Source organism: Triturus cristatus, chromosome 10 (assembly GCF_964204655.1).
Source record: "Triturus cristatus chromosome 10, aTriCri1.1, whole genome shotgun sequence".
Classification (NCBI taxonomy): Eukaryota; Metazoa; Chordata; class Amphibia; order Caudata; family Salamandridae; genus Triturus; species Triturus cristatus.
The window spans coordinates 1,102,603,989-1,102,625,999 of record NC_140593.1 but is presented as its reverse complement, the minus strand read 5'-3'; the positions used below and the strand labels follow the sequence as shown (position 1 = coordinate 1,102,625,999).

The window sequence follows — 22,011 nt, the reverse complement described above, 5'->3', positions numbered from 1 at the left end:
GGATAAAGGTTACCTGATGCACCCTAATGCAATATTGTGATAGCAAGATAGTTGAGAGCTAAATTGTTCATTATTTTATATCAGCAGCGGTCCGTGGAGGGAGTTCCATGGGGCGTAAAGGCGGGGAGGGGGATACTAAACACCGGAACATGGATAATTGGAGGTAAGTAAACAATTAAATAAATAAAACGAATTTCGTAGCGTGCCCTGCATCACAAAATGCGGTGCAGCGCGTGTTACGAAATTAGTTTTATTTATTTAATTGTTTATTTACCTCCAATTATCCATATTCCGGTGTTTAGTACCCCCCGCCCCGCCTTTCCGCCCCACGGAACTCCCTCCACGGACCGCTGCTGTTTTATATACTGGTATTAGTAATTCGTACAGTACTCTGTTTATGGCATTTATCTACCCTACTTACGGGTCAGAGATGGAGATGGGGGTGTGCCAGGGAAGATTAAATATAGTTTGGATTAGAGAGTACAGAACATTATCTCCTGGAGGGTAGGAGTAAATAAGTATTCCGACTGGAATACCATTAGAGTATTCCAATAAAAATACATTTTCAAAAACCAATGAGTTGATGAAAAACCTCTTCCCCCTTCAAGAATCTCATGCTGAAGAAATCCTAAAGCACAGGCAAATACATTACATTCTGCTGGTCAGTACTTTGTTCTTAAGGAGGTCCAGAACATGAGGTCTTTGATGTAAGATAATTAGTGATCCAGTTTCCATAACTAATTTCCATGGTGCACGTATTTATAAATGTTTGAAGACTAAGTATTTTAGAGCTGGAGACGTACAGGTATGGAATTAAAAGACTTCATACCCCCACATATTTTCAAAATTAAATCACTGTAATTGACGAATTAATAGCTGAAAACATAAGTGTGAATTAGGGCATGATTGCTTTTCTATAACAGTGAAGTGATGATGTACGGTTAAGTGTGTTAATGGATTTACAAATGTATTCTTTGCACAGAAAGGAAACTGATTGAACTCTGACAAAATTACATACATCTGCTTTGTTTGTATAAATGTAATAATCATTAAGTGACCGAGTCTATAAACTGTCTTCATAAGAAACACAATAATAATGGTTTAAAAACATAACACTCTATACTATATTTTCCGTGAAACTCTGGCTCGGGTCCATCGCATGCTACTTGCAAGAAAAGGCACGTTTTTGCTAAAAATCAAGAAATATTTCCCGCAAGGTTTATAGGTTATGCAGCCCTTTAGCTGATGTTCCTGGAAAGCCCAGCTCCCCAGCAGAGCAGCATTGTGCTCTTTAGAAAGTCACCGTACGCCAGGGGTAAATTGTAAGCCAATATCCGACTTCAAAAAACGATTGCTTCTTCTTAATAAAACAGTGTATGAATGTAATCCACATTCTTTCATGTGGGAAAAATGCTCCTCGTTACATTGATTGCCTTTGTATGCTTTTCACCCTGCAGCTATGAAATCAGGAGGCACACAGCTCAAGCTCATCATGACATTCCAAAATTATGGACAAGCCTTGTTCAAGCCTATGAAGTAAGTGATAAGAGCCATTTATTTGCACCATTCTCTATTTTTTGGCGTCTTCATTTGCATGTGAGCGAGCATTTCATATCTGGTGTCTTGCTTTCCTGCCTCTGCATTAAAAAAGACTTGTGAGAATCTTGGTACTGGCTCCATAGGAACAGCATTTTTTTTTTTTGGGTGATCATGATTTATATTTATCTTTAAAGATAAATGTCCCTTTGGGTGTTGTGAGATTAAGGAATTGGTTTCTTTAGGCCTCTTATCAGTCACAGTTTGTTACTCTGCTGCAGCCTTGAGTTTTGATTAAGATTATTTTGGAAAAGTTAAACAATGTTTATGACGAAACATTTTCCACGCAGGGATTCACAACGCGGTCGTTACAATGACCGCGTTGTGAATCTGCATACCAATACTCCGCAAGTCGGAACAACGACTTGCAGAGGGGGGGGGGGGGGTGTTGGATTTAAAATCCAACAGCTTCCCTAGTGTCCGCACAGACTGGAGTTGGAATAGTAAATTATACTATTCCAACATACAGCGTCCCCCCTCCGCAAGTCGTTGTTCCGACTTGCGGAGTAATGGTATGTGGAATCACAACGCGGTCGTTGTAACGACCGCGTTGTGAATCCCTGCGGGTAAAAAGACTGCGGGACAAAGACATATATTCTTTTGGAAAGCATGTAATGAGTGATAATGGGATGTCACTTCCTGTGAAAGTCATGTAGTGTGTGTGATGTCACTTCCTCTATCATTAAGATGTTGTTGAACTAACAACAGTGCTTCAGGGCTGAGTTTCAACACACTGCAGAAATCTCAATGAGAGTGTACTACACAGGCCAACATTTGGAAGCAGGACAGAGGAAGATTTTGAAAATAAATATTGGGTGAATTTGTTTTCCTGTTGACTTGTATTCAACTGGCGATTGGAGAGTAAAGCTAAAATGAACCAATTTTAAAAAGGGAGTCTCTCGTCCAGATCAGGTGTGTTGACATGTATGGACCACAAGGTGAACTTGCCACAGCATCATTTTCTCCTGGTGTCTTTGCCACACTGGCACCTTTCTGGGCGCCCTCTCACACCACTCTCAATGTGCTATTGTGAGTGTCTACTATTTACCAAATTTCAGTTTTAGATTTATGCCGAATATTACAATAGAAACATTTTAAACTCATGTTCAAAATGTTCATAGTTTTAAAAGTAACCAGTGTCTCACTGTGGCAGCACACTTGCTCATATTTTCTTGAATAAAAAGGAGCTGTTTCTAAGGTTCAGAATGTTTCCTTTCAGCAATAGGAAATTAACAATATCTAGTAATTTTTCCTTACTTACAAAGATGGTAAACCACATACTTGTCTTTATACTGGAAAGAGCCTTCAAGAACATAACATATTTATTATTTATTGAAATGCATTAGAAAGATGGAATGAGATATTCCAGAAATACTCCCTCAATATAAATGCGTTTTTGCATGTAGTATATGATCATTCAACTTCAGTGGGAAGTTAGCATGTTTATTTATTTATTAGTGCCTTTAAGGCTCAAGAGCATCAGAGTGCTTTTCATAGAGACGGAACAGAGATTAAAAAAAACAGCACATCTTAGAATGCAAGACTACAGTTACAAAAGAAATGTATAGGTATCCAGTCTTCCAATTCATATTGATTAATAACGAGGCTACAGAAATGCAAAGATAGGGGCTACAGTTGAATTAATACTTACAAATTGTAGAAAACATACAGAAGGGCCAAGTGTAGAGTGTCCAGGAGAATCAGAGCACTTTGTTTTGCGTTGTAACACATGGCAGAGATAGTCAACGTAACCATTTGGGTATAAAGGGAATGTAAAAGCAGCAGATCGTACATAGGAAAAATATTGATATAAAAATGTGCAGTAGGGCCTGGAAAATAATATATACTTTATGGTAAACATACAGTATGCCCAACATTTAGATGGCAGGTGTTATGAACACAAGAATCTGTAGAAAGTGTCGGCTCTAGATATTTTAATGCAATACGGATTCCAACAGGTCTTGTCATCAAGTGCACCAGGATCAAAAACAGAATCAGCCAGATCACAAAAAATTGGCTATCCTTTCTCAAAGAGGTGTAATTATGAGAATATTATAGTAAAAATACTGCAGGAACAGTACTCTGTAGCATATGCAGTAAATGAAAAAGACGAGGGGAGGTAGTGTTAATAGAAAGCTTTTGCTTAAGCTCTTTTAAAAGACAATAATACATGAGACCCACATCCGGGCATACCTGTCCCACTTAGAGGGACACACTAAAGTTTACCAAAAAATTATGGATAGAATGCTTTTTGCTATTTTCATAGATCCTTTTATTCGGAGGCTAGAATCAAACCTAGCAATAACATCAGTGAGGACGCCTCATGGAGACACCAAAACATTAGCTTACACTGATGACATTGCCCTCACTATAACCAACCCTACTGACGCTATAAATCTAATCGAAATAGAGGCTAACTATTTTGGTGAAATTTCAGGTTATAAATTAAATCAAAATAAAACTCAAATAGTCATTAATAATCAAATTAATTGTGTAGATGAAAGGATTGTCGAAAATGCGACCTACCTAGGGGTAAATATCACAGCTAATCTTAACAACTTAGTTAGTTTAAACATGAATCCACTTTTGAAACAAAGGAGTTTATCACTGAGGAGACTACACAATTTACATTTAACAATTTTTGGAAGGAGCAACTTAATAAAAATAGTATTTTTTCCTAAATTTCTATATTTCTTTAGAAGCATTTGCTTAATTTTTGACCAACATATTTTTACAGAACTGGATCACATCTTTTCTCGTTTTATCTGGGGGTATAGTAGACCGCGAAGAGCCATGAAATGTATTAATCTACCCAAAGATAGAGGTGGACTTGCCCTACCCAATTCTAAAGCATACTGGTGGGCTAGTACACTTAATTATGGTAGAATGCTTCTAATCCCAAAACCCGCTCTAAATCCTGTAGGAAGAGTCCCAACCCCACAAGAACTTATCCTAGGGGCCGCAACGGGAGATCATCTTTGGCGTTTGACCTACGACTGTCATTTCAAAAAGGTTCGGTTCAAAACCCTTAAAGGAATTTATTCAGTTTGGAGTAACGTACGCAAAATATTGGGGATTGGTAGATTTTCATATTATACGACCATCTACGGCAATCAAAATCTCCCCGCAATTTTCTTAGATTCATGTATGAAACGCTGGGTTACGTCAGGAATTACAAAACTTGGTTTATTTTTTAATATATCTGGGCTTAATACATTTGAATCATTAAAGAATACATTTTTACTAGAACATCGCGATTTTTACAAATATCTGCAAGTAAGAGACTTTCTGTTGAAAAAAGGGGGTGGTAACATAGCTTTTCAGACAATACAGATAATAGATATGATTATAAAGAATAATACAATTAAAATTGGTGAAATTTACAATAATTTAATTACTAATTTACCTGATGATCTTGATAAACATTTTCAGATATGGCAGGATAAATTAGAAATAGCCGACAATTCCATTCAAACTGCATTTAACCTCTCGCAATCAATCTTAATTTCAACCAAATTACAAGCACAATTTTACAAAACCTTCTTTCAGTTATATTACACCCCCAAAAAGATCGCAAAATGGAGTTATGGTAAGGGGACAAAATGTCCAAGATGTGCTCTTCCCGAAGTGGACTTAATACACATGTTTGCTACATGCAAAGAACTCCACACTATTAGACGGGATATTTCGATCTTTCTTTCTAAAATTTTCACCAAAAAAAATTGAAATAACAACTGCAGAAATAGTTTTGGGCGTTGAAGGGGATTCTCGACCAACCCAAATAAGGGGATTTATATTTATTTCAATGTCAATATTGAGAATTTGTTTAGCGTCGGCATGGTTAGACCAACAACCACCTTCAGTTCAACAATGGCGGGCACGCTTACTTGCAACTTATAGTTTTGAAACAGCCATATACAGATGTAAGGGTTTGAATAAGAAAAAGAAAGGTCTAGCTATCTGGGATCCACTAAGAGTATGGATAGAAGGTACCGAATAACCAAGATTAAATGAAGCTATGCTATAATTTTATTCTTTGTTAAATGTATATTTATACAAACCACTGTAATGCCTGTAAGCTGTCGGGTGGGGGGGGGGGGGGTGGGGGGTGTCGGGTTATGTAAAACAAGTCAAAAAAAATTCAATAAAGATTTGTTAAAAAAAAAAAAAGAATGCTTGAATTAAACACGAACCAGAGTAATTACCAGTGGCTGAGATTAATCCAACCATTCCATCCATCACTTTTTTATATTCTTAAAAGTGTTGCTCAGTAGGTTGCATCACCCAATACCTTCACTTGTCTGAATGGCTTGTGATAAGTATCAAAGTATGAGAGTTTGTGCACTAGAGCAGGTAGTTTGGTGATACCTGCCCTTGGTATGGAGTCTTCTGAGTGAAGTCAATACTTGTGTGAAGAGGTTGAAGTGCGTGCTCCTAGAGATCAATATGCTAAGGCATTTGTGTCAGTTTCAGGAAAGCAAGTTAAAGTTGGCATTTCCACACAGAAACTCTAGCTAGAGCCATTATTTGGAGCACTTTCTATGATATTTTTGTTCAAGATAACGTTTTTTTACCAAAGTTAAGTAGGAGGCGATTGATGGCAAATTTGTGTTTTTTTACTTTGAAGAGGTTCAGTAGCATAGTTATGAAAGATTTAGAGATGTCAATGATGTTGCACTTTCTAAGATGTATGTGGAATCCAGTCAATTATCTGTCAAAGTAAAAGAAAGATGGTGTGAGACAAATCCAGTTTGGCTGGTGTTAATTTTAAGGTAATGAAATAGCAGTTAAGACTGGGTGTTATATAGAATTCTGCTAGATGGAAAATGTCATATCAGAGGAGGAATCATTTCATGTAAACATTGTTTCATCCAAATATAGTTGATTTGAGATTATCAAATAGGTTCAGCACCAATGCTGAAGAGGGAAGTTGGTAGAATTGAGCATTGAAGATCTCCTTTAAGGAGAGGGAAAGGTTTCAGAGTAAGCAACCTATCTTAATTTCCTGCTATCAATGTATGTGGTAGGGTTCAAGCCAGGTCACAACATGATCTTCAAACCCTAGGGGTAAAAATGTTCTCAATGTTTAAGTTAGTAATTAATGATTTACAGTGTAGAAGTCAGCGATAGATCAAGTAGAGTCAGCCAAGAAATCTTTTTTTTTTTTTCCTTTCCTCATTTGCCTAACCCTCAATAATGGACAGGCCGACCGCCCCACTCGAACACAGATTAGTGTAGTGGTGGCCTACCAACTCCAACATACGAGGGGCTTTCACCAACTCCAACTAGGCATGTTAAAGCCTGCAGGACCATTAGTGGACCAAGACACACAAGAGCCCGGTCCAGGGAGTGTTCAAGGCATAATCATAGGACCCGGGGAAAAAAAAAAAAAACCCCGGACACTATCGCCATTCGATCAGCAAGTTCCAAAAAATTAGATTGTGTTTACTGCATGATCTATTAAGGTCCGCTCTAGATGTTTCGTATAGAGATGAAAGCCACCCTGAATGTAGTGGAGCTGTTTTCTCCGTCCAGTGAATACAGATTTGTCTTCTAGCCAATAGCATTGCATAGAAGAGGAAGGACTAAAAAACTTTTAAAATCTTGGTCTCATCTGCCACTTTCTATAACGGGTAGGGTGAACCTGGTAAAAATGTCCATACTCCCTAAGTTTACGTTTATTTTTAATGCGATCCCTCTGGCATTTGATCTCAAATTAATTGAAAAATGTCAACAAGAGATAAACTCCTTCATATGGAACTATAAATCAACCAGAATAGCTTGGAAGAAGTTGAGGAGAAGAAGGGAGAAGGGTGGGCTTGCCTTGCCAGATCTACTGTATTACGCCTGGGCATTCATGTTGGCACATTCTAGGATGCTTTTAAAAATGCCATCTAACCTTCAATCTGGGTCGATATACAAAGCAATGTTAATGGGGGTGAATTTGTCGGCAGAGGGGTTTTTGTTCAAATTTGGGAACCAGAAATTCTTCAAAAAAATCAAGCTAAAAATTTTACACTCATGGGCTAAAACATGGTTCAGCATCAGGAAGAGAATAGGGCTGTCTTACTACTCGGATTTTTCTCCAATCTGGGACTCGCCGGGCCTCCCTCTATGCCTAAAGGATAGTCTGTCTTCCATAATACAACAAGCAGGTATCAGGAGATGGGGTCAGCTATTTAAGGAAGGGGCTTTAATAACTTGGCCCCAACTATATGAATGTGTAGGACCCGGGCTTTCCAGATTCAAATTTATTCAATTGGAAAGTTGGGCTAGATCCCAAAAGCGTACTGACCCTCACCTAGGGAAGGTAAGCATCCTAGAACAACAACTAGTGGAACTTCCAGTGGGAGGGAAAGAAGTAGCCAAATGGTATTGGCAGTTGTTGGAGGAAAGTGACGGAGAGTTCCTTCTCCCAGACCAGCTATGGGGGGGGGTGCCTGGCCTACACTGTGAAGAGTTCTGGCTAAAATCCTTTGATTTACTTCATAAATTAGTAAAACCATCATGGCTAAAACGAAATCATCTATTTTCAGTACATCGTGCATATATAACCCCGCTGAGACTCTCCAAATTTCTCCCAGATAAAAAGTGCAACAAATGTAATTACAGCGAGGCCTGCGATGTACATATGTTCTTGGACTGCCCGGTCATCGCCGGCTTCTGGGAAGAAGTGAAGAACACCCTAAATTCCATATTAAACGCATCCTTGTCAATAACTTTACCACTCGTCATCTTTGGTTTGGATGACAAAGAAATCTTACTGTTATTAAGTTTGCCTAGTGAATCATCATCATATTTTTGGTTAGTGAGGTGATGCTTAGACAATCTTCCCGCAATCCAAAACACCTCCTGGCAAAGAGATCGGTTAATAAGGTCGGTTCAGTTTGGGCATTAACTGTATAATGGTTATGAATGAATGAATGAAATGAGTTTTTTCATGCGTAAACTTTGCCCAATGGGCGTCAAGGCGCCTAATTCAAATAATACAGCTCGCAAATCAAACCGGCATTCTCTCATTGGTAGGCTTTGGTAAAGTACCACGTCTTAAGGGCCTTTTTGAACAGATCAATTGAGGGAAGGGTTTTGACCTCAATTGGAAGAGAGTTCCAGAGCTTAGGAGCGGCAACAGAAAAAGCTCTCGCTCCCCATCTGGCTAGCCTTGTGCGGGGGACTACCAGTTGAAATAACCCAGCAGATCGAAGAGATCTGGTTGGGATATAGCGGGTAAGCAGAGACCCAAGTGCATCGTCCGTGTCAGCCGCAAGAGCTCTGTATGTAAGACATAGAATCTTAAAAAAGACTCTATGCTGAACAGGGAGCCAATGAAGATCTCTCCTAGCAGTCGTGGCTGAAGATGCCAAGGGAAGGGCCAGAACAAAACGTGCTGCAGCATTCTGCACGATTTGCAGTCGATGGATAAGGCCCTTGTTGGACTCCACATACAGGGAGTTGCAATAATCGAGCCTGGAGCCAACAAGAGCGACTGCAATCTGCTTACGAGTCTGGAGAGAAAGATAGTTACGGATCCTATTTAGAATCCTGATAACACCCCAGCATGTGGCCACGGTCCTATTTACTTGGAGCATCATAGAGAGTGAGGTGTCAAAGACCACGCCGAGATTTCTGGCTGATTGGGAGGGAGTGGGGCAGGTGCCAAGAGATGAAGGCCACCACTCGCTCGACCAAACATCTTGGTCTTTCCCAAAGACCAAGACCTCTGTTTTGTCGCCGTTTAGCTTTAGGGAATTGATGATCATCCAATCTGCCACATGCTGCATGCATGACCTAAAGCTAATGGCGGATGTATGGACAGAGGAATGAGCCAGTGACACCATGATCTGGGTGTCGTCGGCGTAGGACACCACCTCCATCTCCTGCGACCTTACTAGTCTAGCAAGGGGGGCCACATAGATGTTAAACAGGGTCGGACTAAGGGCCGACCCCTGTGGCACCCCACATTGCAATGACTTGGCAGGGGAGAGGAAATTTCCAAGCTTTACTCTCTGTTCTCTACCAAGGAGAAAGGAGTTAAGAAGATTCAAGGCCGGCCCAGTAACCCCAGCCTCCCTAAGCCGAGATGTTAAAATGGCGGGAGACAGGGTATCGAACGCGGCTGTGAGATCTAATAGGACCAGTATTGTAGTTTGGCCACTATCTACTTTACGTCGGATGTTATCTACTACAACAGTGAGTGCGGATTCGGTACTGTGGTACTTTCTGAATCCGTGCTGTGTGTTTTCAAGATACTCACTGGTCTCAAGAAAAGTAGAGAGGTGGGAGTTGAGGTGTGCCTCCAATATTTTTGCAGGGGCCGGGAGCAGAGAGATTGGCCTGAAGTTTTTAAGAAGGCCAGGATCCAAAGACGGTTTCTTAAGGAGAGGCTTTACAATAGCCTTCTTCCACAATGGTGGAAAGGAACCCTGGATAATAGCCCTATTCATGACTTCCAACATGGGCGGAAGAATGCTGTTTCTGCACTCCTTCAGTATTTTTAGCGGTAAAGGATCCATTGGGGAGGAAGATTTAGTCCTATCGAGTAGGAGGTTCAGTCCTTCCAAAGACAGTAAGGGAAATTGCCTGAATAGTTTGGAAGGGCCTTCACCCAAAGTGTCCAGACTGGCTATAGTAGAAGGAATATTCTTATCCAAGGAGTGGCTTTGGGCTTCTAAGGCGATATGAATGTCCGAGATTTTGCTGTGAAAGAAGTCAGAGATGTTATTACAAAGATCCTGAGAGCTAACTACAGGATCAGGGAGTTGGAGAGAGCATAGTGAATCAGCAATTTTAAAAAGTTCCCTGGATGAGGTTAGGGAACCTGTAAGATTGGAAAAGTACTCCTGCTTTTCCACTACAACTCTCTGTTTGTAGTCCCGTAAAGCGGACTTATGAACCTCTCGATCTTTCGGATCCCAGGATTTCCTCCAGCTTCTCTCGCTGCTCCTACACCCCTGCCTTAGGAGTCTCAGATGTTCAGAGAACCAGGGTACAGTGGGTTTCTGCCGAGCTACATATCGAAGGGAGGCGGGGGCAAGCTTTTCCACTGCATTGGTAATAGAGTCCAAAAGTTCTTGAGCTGCCTCATCCGCATCCTTCAAGGAGAAAGATTCTGAGATCCGAATGTGAGAAGCAATAGTGTCATCGGTAATATTTCTAAAGTTTCTCCTAAGAGTAAATGAAGTAGCGACATAATTAGCTAAGGGCAGGGCAGGAAGAGCAAGTTCAAGCGGTACTGCAAAATGATCTGTCCAGACCAACGGCAGAGGCGGGCCAGTAGATAGCCTAGAATCACTAGAAAATACCCCATCAAGAATATGGCCAGCCTTGTGTGTTGGGCTGCTCACCAACTGAACGAGGTCACAAGCTCCGAGTGACTCAATTAATGTCAGGGTATCCTTTGAGTTGATTTCATCAAGATGGAAATTGAAATCACCCAAGATGGAAAGATAGGATTTTCCAAAATAAGGTTCTAGGATTCTGAGGAGATCTGAAGAAAAACTAGCCCTAGGGCCGGGTGGCCTGTATATGAGTATCCCAGTGAAAGAGACAGATGGAGCACACAAAATGCAAAAATAGAGTGCCTCAAAGCGATCTCCAGGCATTGATAGAGATTTAACAGTGCAAGAAAAAGAAGATTTAAAAAGAACGGCAATTCCTCCACCTCTACGCAGTGGTCTATCCTGCCTATGTAGAGAATAGCCATCAGGAATGGCCAAGAGTAGATCGTGACCGCAGGATTCCGAAGCCCAGGTCTCCATGATAAAGACCCAGTCCGGCTGTCTTTCTTCCACAAATTCGTGGAAGGCCACATTGTGCTTGATCAGCGATCGCGCATTAATTAGGAAACCGGTTTTAGGCAGCGAAACAGAAAGGCATCCCGAGCGCGAATGGGATCTAATAGTACTGGGAGCGGGGCAGCGAAAGGAAACCTTACATGTCATGCATCGCTGGAAATGTAAGAAGCCTTCAGGAGAAAAGCGGTGAGAGCATCGCTGCCCTGATGGTCTAAAAGCCATGAGTTCCGACATAGAGTATTGCCTAGGCACCTCATTGAGTGGAGGGGGGGTGCCAGCCGAGTCCAGGCCGCCCTGCAGCACGTCCTCAGCGCGGACGAGCGCAGACGGGCTGAACTCAGGCGTAACTCCGGCGGAAGTCCGGCGATCCCGCTGCGCGATGACGCTGCGCGTAGGCATGGCTGCTATTTATGCTGGTCGAGCCTACTAAATGAGGACTAGACCGCGATGTGGCTCACCCCTCACCTAATATGGCCGCCAACGAGACAATGGCGAGGGACCCGCGAAATGCGGTGCTTTTCCAAATTACCGTGCAAGTAAGGATGACAGCATGCAGGTAAGCGTGGCCGGCAATGTTAAAAACAGGGGAAAAATAGTGCTAACCAAAAATAACCTAGACGACAAAACGGGAGTTTTAAAATAAGCAGGAGCTACACAATGACAAAGCGCTGCAAGGAAATGCGACGAGGCTGAATGAGAAGGTATAAATTATGGAGCTTGTATCCATAAAGCACAATCTTATAACTATGTATAGACAAACAATAAATGAATTAAATATGTTCTACTGCATATATAAACCGGAGAAAATTTTATTTTCTAGAATTATTGGCAAAAGTTAATTCATGTCATGTCTAATACTTTACTCCCTTTCAAATCAATTACACCATAAATGGTTAGGTGGTGGATTGACTTCCAGCACAGTGAAGTAGCAATCTGATTCAGATCTTATTCCATAGTGTGTCTGACAACAAATGCCAAAGTTACTGTACAATATAGACACTGTATAGAGTATTATTTGTAGCCCTATGTACAACAAATTGGTAAATGAACCTTTAAAGTCTTTTTAAATTAATTTTTTTCTGTATTAATCAAATTATTAGGCCCACCGATAGTGCACAAGATATGTAGATTAAAAATCCTAGTTGAAATGTGTCTAAATAAGACACCAAAATCTCTTCGCCCTATTCAAAATCAAATAGATTGTTTACTAGAATTCTGATATTTTTAAGTGTTTTATATTATAGTCAAGCTTTCCCTGTTTTGTCTTCTATTTAGCATGCATGAATTTCCACTTTGCAGAAATACAAATTAAACACCTCCGATTTAAATGGGTATAATTATCTTATATTGAAACACATATTGAGAAAGCCACCTGCTCTGAATGTTGTTTTCATGTAGACATTTGTTTTTTTAAGATGATGTCTGAATACCTGGTTTAGGAAGTTCTGTTGGTACGGCGCTGCATATATAAACTGGATACAGACAGAATGTGTGCCGTTGCATGGAATAACTAGCATGACATATTCATTTTTTGCGTTCACAACAAGATGTGACAGACTGCATTTACACAAACATCCTTTGCCATAATTATTTCTTGTTAAGCATAAAGAGCTGAAGCATTTTTTAGATGGCTTACTTTGAGTACAAGGGTTCAGAATCTGTTTTAGGGTTTGTTTTACCCTGCCTTCAGATAGGTTCTGTTGTCAGTGGTCTAGTCTTTTGGATTTGTTACTGGCACCATTTGCCACACTGCCCTGCTGAACTTCCTTTAATATCCCTCTCTATCCAGGTCCTCAGAGGGACATACAGTGCCGTCCCAAGATGGCTGATCTCTCTTTTTAAAACAAATATATAAGAATAAAAGAAACTTAAAGGACTTTCTATCAAGTTTGGACTTCTTACTGGTGCACCTTCCTCTTTCTTTGTCAAAAAAGATTTTCATCTGGATCACAGTGGAGTCCTTCTGCGGCGGACTCTGGAAGAATTGTGCACAGGACTCTTATTTGATTTATAAACAAGGATTGAGGTGCTGAACCAGTGGTCAGCCGTAGTTGTGCTTTTTGTTATACAGTGCCGTCCCAAGATGGTACTGGCCAATGTGGTCCAAAATACCATAGCACTGGGCCAAGATTCCAGACAGGTATGCTAAAGTCACACAGCGTTAGGCCAAAAGCATATCACATTTCTACCCCAAGAACATATTTACATGGGCAAACACACAGCTCTAGTTCAAGACCTGATACTGGTGGCCCAGAATTATCACATAGGGCTCAGCAGCATCAAATAACAGTGGTCCCAGGTCACACAAGACTCGGCCATGATCAGACAGCTCTAGATGAATATCACACTTGGCATTTTGCTGTTATTGATTTGTTTAAGGGTTAATCCTCAGGCAACACTTTGTAGAGACATCATTCTGAATTGTCTCAGTTTGTATAAGGGGTATGCTATTCAGTGGTTGAGTTATATTTAAAAAATATTTCATGCATTTGGTTTGGCTTCCCTATTTACGACCCCCAGGAGCATTAAAAAGGGATAAATTATGGGTCAAGTGCCTTTTCCTACAAATTAGGGAAGAAAGGAGGTTTCAAACTGAATTCAGAAAAAAGCTAAGTGCTGAATTTCCATACACCTTTTGCCTCTGCTGAGCTTGCTTTCTAACTTTTTTTAGATCTCACACATTGGGAGAGGTCTCTCCTTATCTGTTTTAGAGAAGGCACGGTTTGACAGCTTTTGTATTTCTTCTGAGAAATTGGCTTCTTGTTGGGTGTCTGCCCAAACCTGCCCCTGTGATGGCACTGCTGAGCAAACGCTGCTCCATTTCATTTTATGTTTTTTTGCAATATTTTCAATCTTCCATGCGGACATTTTCTCAAGCCCCTCATAAAGACATTGGGACACCGCAGTTGTATAAAAGCTCTGTTCCACTTACAATTATTGAACAACCCATTTATATGTTTTAGGGTGAGCTCTTTTCTTAAAGCTGCAGTAAGATCTAGAAAATCCATGGAGGGGTTATTTTCTTAGCTCGGTTTCCTCTGTCCAAAACATCATGGCCATTCTGCCTACAGGAGCATTTGTTTTACCGTTCCTCTTTGTGTCAGTAATATTACTGTTACTTAGCTGTCGTAGTAATTGTTTTATCCAAAGCCTCTCTTATAAATCTCCCCAACTTCTTCTGTGTATATTGCATGATTGCTGTTTCATATCAGATAGCTATCCTAGGCATATGTTTCACAATACCACCTGTTCCTATTTGCTGATGTTTGGTTTCCCTCTGCCAATTATGCCGTTCTGATAGGAAAATGCTGATATCGCTGTTTTTATTAAAATAAATTTTATGTTTGTATGACTTCCTATTTTAATTATTGTGTTTATTTTATTCTTTTATGTTGGGAATTGTATGTTTTAATTGTGTCTGCTTTATCTTTTATGGCCATGCATGGCCGAATAAAGATTTATTTAATTGAAATCAATATCACACCATGTTTTCCCAACAAGAGCACATAGTGGTGTCATAACATTGCATACATCCTTGGGCAAAGATTGTACAGTGTTGTTCTGTGTTTAGGATCTCAGCCAGGCAAATCTGATGGAAGATCCATGTGACATTCAAATGAAGGTCCACCTTTTCCAGTCTCATGTCACATCATCAAACTGACTAAAATAGTGATGGAACCCTTCAAAATATGGTCACTTGCAAATGATGCTGGTGAAAAAGGGGTCCTTCTTGCACCTATACAAAAGGACTTACATTATATTAAATTACTGAAGATGATGAAAATCTAAATCTGCAGGGGTGCAATTCCCATAAACCGCATGTGTTATGACAGATAGAAACAGGGTGGGAGAAGATGATGTAAGCATGGATGCACCTTCAGCTTTTTTGACACTACTAATGCCTTGGTGAGAAAGCAGGTGGTGATACTAACTAGTCGGTTCATCCGAGCAAGCAGTTGGCAGCAGCCATGTGGCTGTAGTTCCAGAATATTACGTTTTTCATTAGGACCTGCAAAAATATTGGCTACCACTAGATAACCAACATAAGTATATATCAGTAAGCATTATATACTATTATCAACCATTATTATTATGCTTCATCTCTGTATATATATATATATATAAGCATGTGTGTGAGAATATATTACCTACTGGCGGTCGCCACTAGGTAGTTTTAGTTAGGACCTATTTTCCATAGGAAATTCACAACATTCTATTCCCAATAACTTTGGCGCCGGTTGACGAATCTTCGCGAAATTTTCAATACTCGTGGGGCACTCCGGTCCGCTCCTATATTGAAAGTTTCGGGGTGATTCGTCAAGTGGGGTTTGATAAAAAAGGGGGGGTCCCAAAACGTGTTTTCCCCATGCAATTTCCCATAGGAATCTTTAGACACGGCTACAGCCCGAACTGCTGAACGGAATTACACCAAATTTGGCAAAAAGGTAGCCTTTGGTTCAGAAAGAACCCTTTTTGTTAAATGGTGTAAATCCGTTCAGTAGTTGCTGAGAAAATCAAAACTAAAAAAGTTTCGTTATCTATGGCTGTGCAGGATCCGCGCACCCTCCCGATCACGAGCTGAATGCTAATTGGCTGTCAACACTCCAAAGCAGGAAGTGTTGGCAGCCATCTTGTGCCTCGGTAGAACCGAGGCACAAGAAATAAGTTTTAATAATGCAAAAAAAGAGCAAAGGTGGCAGGGTAGAAACACCCTGACCCCCTAGGCCTGCTTAGGGGGTCCCACAAGGACCCCCAGGGCCCCAAATAAAAAGAAAAATGTTTAAAAATCGGCAAATGAGTGACTGATCCGCGGATCCGGCCGCGAAAAAAAAAACGAAGTGCGGGCTCCCGCGCTTTGTTGCTATTTAGCCCCCGGGTGGGCCAAGTTCCGGGGCTTTTAAAAAATATGTGCAAGGGGGCTCACAGCCCTCCAGCCCCGGGGACCGCCACCCCCCAGGGCTTACAAACTACATGGGTGGGGGGGCTCAAAGGCCCCCCCAAGCCCCAGAGACCGCCACCCCCTGGGGCTTTAAGAAAGTATTTGCGGGGGCTCATGGCCTCCCCACCTCCACGGGGCTCTAAATATTATAATTGGGGGGTCCATGACGGACCCCCCAGCCCCGGGGACCACCACCTCCCCGGGGCTTTCGTAATGTTGGGAGGGGGGGCCACATGGCCCCCCTCCTGGAGCCCTGTCATGGCCCTGGGGACCGCCATCCCCCAGGGCCGGCTCCTGCAGTGTCCCTGGGTGCCCACCCCCGGGACACTGCAGTTTGCTATGGCATGGAGGGAGCCTCGCCGCTCCCGCCCTGCCATAGCAAACTGCAAACAAATACCAAAGCAGATTGCTTTTCCAGATTGCTTTTCCACACGGGGAGCTGCATCTTAGCAGCTTCCCATGTGGAAAAGCAATGCCGGCTCTCGCAGGACGCGGGGAGCTGGCGGGACCATGGGGGGATTGGGGAACCCCCCTACGGTCCCCAGCGGAGAGGGCCGGCCCAGGGATTGGGTCCCCGGGGCCAATTATGGCATCTGGAGGGGGGCCAAGCGGCCCCCTTCCAAAGTTATATAAAAAAAATAAAAAAGGGGTCAGGCCCTGGGGGTTGGGGTCTCCAGGGCCAAAATATTAGGAAAAGAAGGGGGACACACAGCCCCCTTCTTAAAATGTTTTTTTTCTTTTTTAAAAGACCAACATCGCGCCGGAGGCCCCGCCCCCTCCCTGCAGCACTCACAAACGCGCCCTGGCGCGTTTGCAGATGGGGAACTAATTCCCCTTGAATACTGGGGGTCCCTGGGGGCCAACTAGTCCACCAGGAACCTCCAGTATGTGCCAGGGAGCTGCTTTGCAGAGAGGTGTTCTGAGGCCATGCCCCTTTTTACACCTCTCTGCAACACAGCTCTGTGGTGCTTAACGGAGGTACATGGTGGGCTATTTTCACCCGAGGGACCCTCAGGATTCAAGGGGAGTTAATCTCCCAACTTAAAATGCGTCACGGGCGCGTTTGCACAGTGGTGAAGTGAGGGGGTGGGGCCTGAGGTGACATATGTGCAAACACGCCCTGTGGCACGTTTTAAGTTGGGGAATTAATTCCTCTTCAATCCTGAGGGTCTCTGGGGGCCAACTAGTCCACCATGTACCTCCAGTAAACGGCACGGAGCTGCGTTTCGGAGTCTTGTAAAAAGGGGCATGGCCTCTGAACACCTCTCTGCAATGCAGCTCTCTGGCGCATACTGGAGGTTCCTGGTGGGCTAGTTGGCCCGAAGGGACCCTCAGGATTGAAGGGGAATTATTTCCCCAACTTAAAACGTGCCACAGGGCGTGTTTGCACACGTCACCTCAGCCCCCCCTCCCTTCACCAGTGTGCAAACGCGCCCTGTGGCGCGTTTTAAGAGGTAGTTTTAATCCCCCTGTCCTATTATGTACTAGGGTCTTACAGAGGAGGCCATGGTAATCACAGGGGTACCCCAACGCATAGTGTTCCCTAGTGTATGTAGGTGTTTTAACTGTATTCTAAGTATCTTTAAGCATAGCACTGGCTCTAGGACTGGTTAGTCAGAGTCAGTTACCACCAGTACCCATCTGAAAAAGTTGAGGGTACAGGATGAGTTTGCAACAAGGCCTCTTTCTGCTCCTCTGTTTGTTCTTTCTGCACGTCTTCCTTCTTCCTGCATTTTTCTCCGTCTTTGAGGACTTCTCTTACTACTTTCTGCATTTCTTTTTCTTCTTTCTATGTGTTTTTTCTTCTTTCTTCACGTGTCCTATCTCTGTAGGCATAGTTAGTAACTAGCATTTAAAAAACCTTAAAAATTAACTGAAAAAAACCATAGGTTTCAGGCACGTTATTGTTACAAATTAGCATTTAAAAAACCTTTGAAATTTACTCAAAAAACCATAGGTTTCAGGCACGTTATAGTTAGGTATTAGCATTTAAAAATCCTTAGAAATTCACTGAAAAAAACATAGGTTTCAGGGTTAGTTAGTTGGACATTTCACTTGTACTAAACCTTTGAAATTCCCCCGTTATAGTTAGTTCAGCTAACTATAACCCGCGTGCCCGCAATGCCCTGGTGATGACGTCACATATTACATCACTCATGACATGGTAAGTGACATCACTCATGACATCACTGATGACATCTCAAATGACATCACTGATGACATCATCCTTATGATAGAGTGGCAGACCTCCTCTCACCCTTTGATACACACACTCAAAAATAGAAACTAACATTTTCAAAACAATGGATATACCAATACCACTTACAACACAACTATTTAGTAATTCCAAGATCTACAAACACATCCACTCATTCACCAACTGTCCTATACAGTCACTTATACATGTACTCACTCATCATATGTACTCATACACCTATACATCCTGTTACACAATGACACTCATCCATGGAATTACTCACACACATAGTCACACATGCAAACAAAGTATCAAACATCCATTAATTTGCATATAGAGTTATACACACACCACCACACTTACTGCTACAGAAACGTATACATACTTACTCTCTTAAGCTATCACTTATAGAAACACATACTAATTTATACAGGAACTCTTCCAATCTCTCGCTCTCACATATACTCACTTATATACACCAATACTCACATATACTAGTTTAAAACATATGTAGATACTCATAAAGACACTATTGAGACAGTCATTCATTCACTAACACACCCATACACACACTCATCCACCCATACAGTACTGCACACATGCTGTCTTCAACACGTACAAGCAGTGAGTCACTCATTCATGCATCTATGCACTACGTAATAACCCCCACCGAACCATACAGACACTCAGGCACTCATACTGATACTCAAAAAACCAACTAATAACCTATATAGACACTTATGCAGCTACTCACCAACCCATGCAGCCACTTATACACAAAGTGAGAGACTGATACAGATATTCACATATTTAAACATTACTCACTAACCCATGTATTCAATAAGATACACTTAGTCAGTTATACAATCAATTTTTCAACAACAAAAAATCATCCATTTAGACACCTATATACCCATTTATTCTTCCATCGACCTTGAGATATACATATATAAACATATTTATTTTCAGAAATACACACATTCACTTACTTGAGTAGTGTGTTATATGCTCTTAATTAAACATGTCTCGTATTTGGGCTGAAGGCGCAGGGTCTGCTAAATGCTTATAAAACTCACCAATATATTGCAGAGGATCAGTCATACAATGCTGCATCCAAGCATTCCTCATTAAGTTCCTCCTTTTCAATGCTGAAAATTGACAACTGAGGAAATGATTTAACTAAGGCTGCCACCATTTTAAAAAGTGGAATATCAGTAGTGATGTGTTGGAATAGGCAATGCATATTATGCAAATTAACTCAGAACTTAAGAAAAACTTCTAACGCCATGTTTTCTACTCAGTTTATTCAGCCATATTTTGGAAACGTTTCCAAGAGAGATTACCATTTTTATAATGTCTTCTAAAAATAGTTTTGGAGGGTGAGATTAATAAAGTAGGTTTATGTTGTGATTCGAATATATCACTTTTTATGATTTGGCAATGACAGATAAAATCAAACTTTAAGAAGCCCTCATGTTCTTAGAGAAATACAGTGATCCTCTAAGAGACTGGATAAAACAAGTATCAGTTAGAGTGCTAATTCAGTAATCCAAGACGAGTAGTTAACAAGTAAAGCAGGTTATTGCATATGCTACTAATCTCATCTGTACTGTTTTGTGGACCTCATGTTAAAAAATCTCAACACCCAGTGCTACGTTTTCCCAAATGAGTTCCAAATATTGTTGGTCCTCTGAAAGTCAATCTGATTTTGAACTAAAATCTTAATCTTTAAAGACAGTCCAGTGATGATAAACAATACATGGAATATTATCAATGCAGCAAAACACTAGAAACTATGTAAAAACTACGTAATGTCCCCCTTTTCTCTTGGATTGTAATCAAATGCCCCTCTTATTGGTTAGGGCCAGAGGCATCAAAGGGTTTTGCCCATTATGTGTCTATGGGAAAATGTGTTCTTGCATATGGCCCTTAGTGACATAAAATGAAATAATCGCCAACTGGGGGCACATTAGCCTTCACCACATGCTCATCCATTCCGACTCGAAATGTTACCTTTATCCCACATATCTCAGCAATCAGACCCTATATATCATTGCCACCACCCAAGGCACAGGATGATGGGAATTTAAATATACATCCTCTCTCAAAAGCCTCCAGTTGCTTCTTAGAACATCCCTAAGAAACAGATTCTAGATTCCTCATTAATTAAACTGTGCCAGTGGTCCATCAGCAGATGTCCACATCACACCAAAGCCAGATGGGTCTTATTATGCATCATCACTCACCTCAGTATCCTTAAGAGAGCCATCCTCAGCCCTCAAGTATTCAAAACAACATGCATGGTATATGCTGCAGATGTGACTACTGGCACCACAACTGGGGTGGAATATCTGGGAAAAGAAGGGGTGCAAAGCATGTGGGCCAGATTCAGCAAACGTTTAGGTAAGCAGATGTGTCTGGCTTATTTCCATGCCAGGGTCACAAAGCTATGAAAAAGCATGTCATGCGGTGGAAATGTCTAAGTAAGTCATCACTCGGAGATATTTCTATGTAGCCCAGGCTTGGAAATTCAGGAGTATTATACAACTGAGCCAAAAGGCACACCTTACAGAAAGGTATTTATGAATAATGCAGGTAATGCAGACAGGAGACTACAGGACCACATGAACTCAATGTGTAAATGCCAACTTTTGAAGAGAGCTGCCATGTTTTGGGTGTCGAGCTGAAAAAAATTAAATTTGCACTTTTCAAAGGCAGGGATACACTGAGCAACTATATTTGCCTTTCGTTTTAGAAGTTTTCTTTCTTTATATGAGCGACTCTCGGTTGTGTTCCTAGGCCTGAGCAACTAAATCACACGTGTCAGATGATAATATAAAATTGACTTTTGACTGTCAGTTCGGATTGCTTGATTTACTTTCAGCCTACACATCAAGGACTTGTGCGACCAGCTAGCTACTTTTCACAAGTCAATTACCCAGATCTTTTAGAAAGTTTAAAATACTTCACTGGAAAAAATAAGGAACAGGTGGTTTCCGAAACGAACTTAATGTTTAAAGGTATTTTATTTTTCTGTCTTCACACCTATGAACAGAGCAACGGGGATGCCAAAAATAGAATTCAGTTTGCTAAAATAGCTTTTCTCTTACACCAGATGTTATCATTTGTCTCACATACACGGCCTTGGACCGTTGGAGAGAGGTGATACCGCTAAAATCTATAAACTGTTCTTCCTCTCTAAACGTCAATAAAGTACATGCAAGTAGAAATGCAACTTCCCTGAGTTCTGAGAGCATGGGCTGCGTGATATACATCGAGTTTTGGAGTATGCTGAAAAATGTAAGATTAATTTAAGGTAGTATTCTCTCAATTTTTTCATTTTTTCTAAAATTCAGGTAACCATTGGGTTACCAATTTCTTAGTAGTGGGGGAAGCACAGAAAATATGTGCCACCTGCACTCTTGAATTGGATTCACAGTGAATAGTCCATTCGTGGTGGTCAATAAGATCTCAAAATCATATAT

At 41.3% G+C, this 22,011-nt stretch overlaps 1 protein-coding gene across 1 annotated transcript in view; it reads left to right on the top strand.

Moving 5' to 3' along the window:
- The window catches only part of FAM20C (FAM20C golgi associated secretory pathway kinase), a 305,193-nt gene that overhangs the window by 65,492 nt on the left and 217,690 nt on the right, over positions 1–22,011 (top strand). The window contains exon 3 of the mRNA XM_085629328.1: positions 1,458–1,536. Coding sequence (XP_085485454.1) covers positions 1,458–1,536 — 79 coding nt within the window. The remainder of the gene's footprint in view (positions 1–1,457; positions 1,537–22,011) is intronic.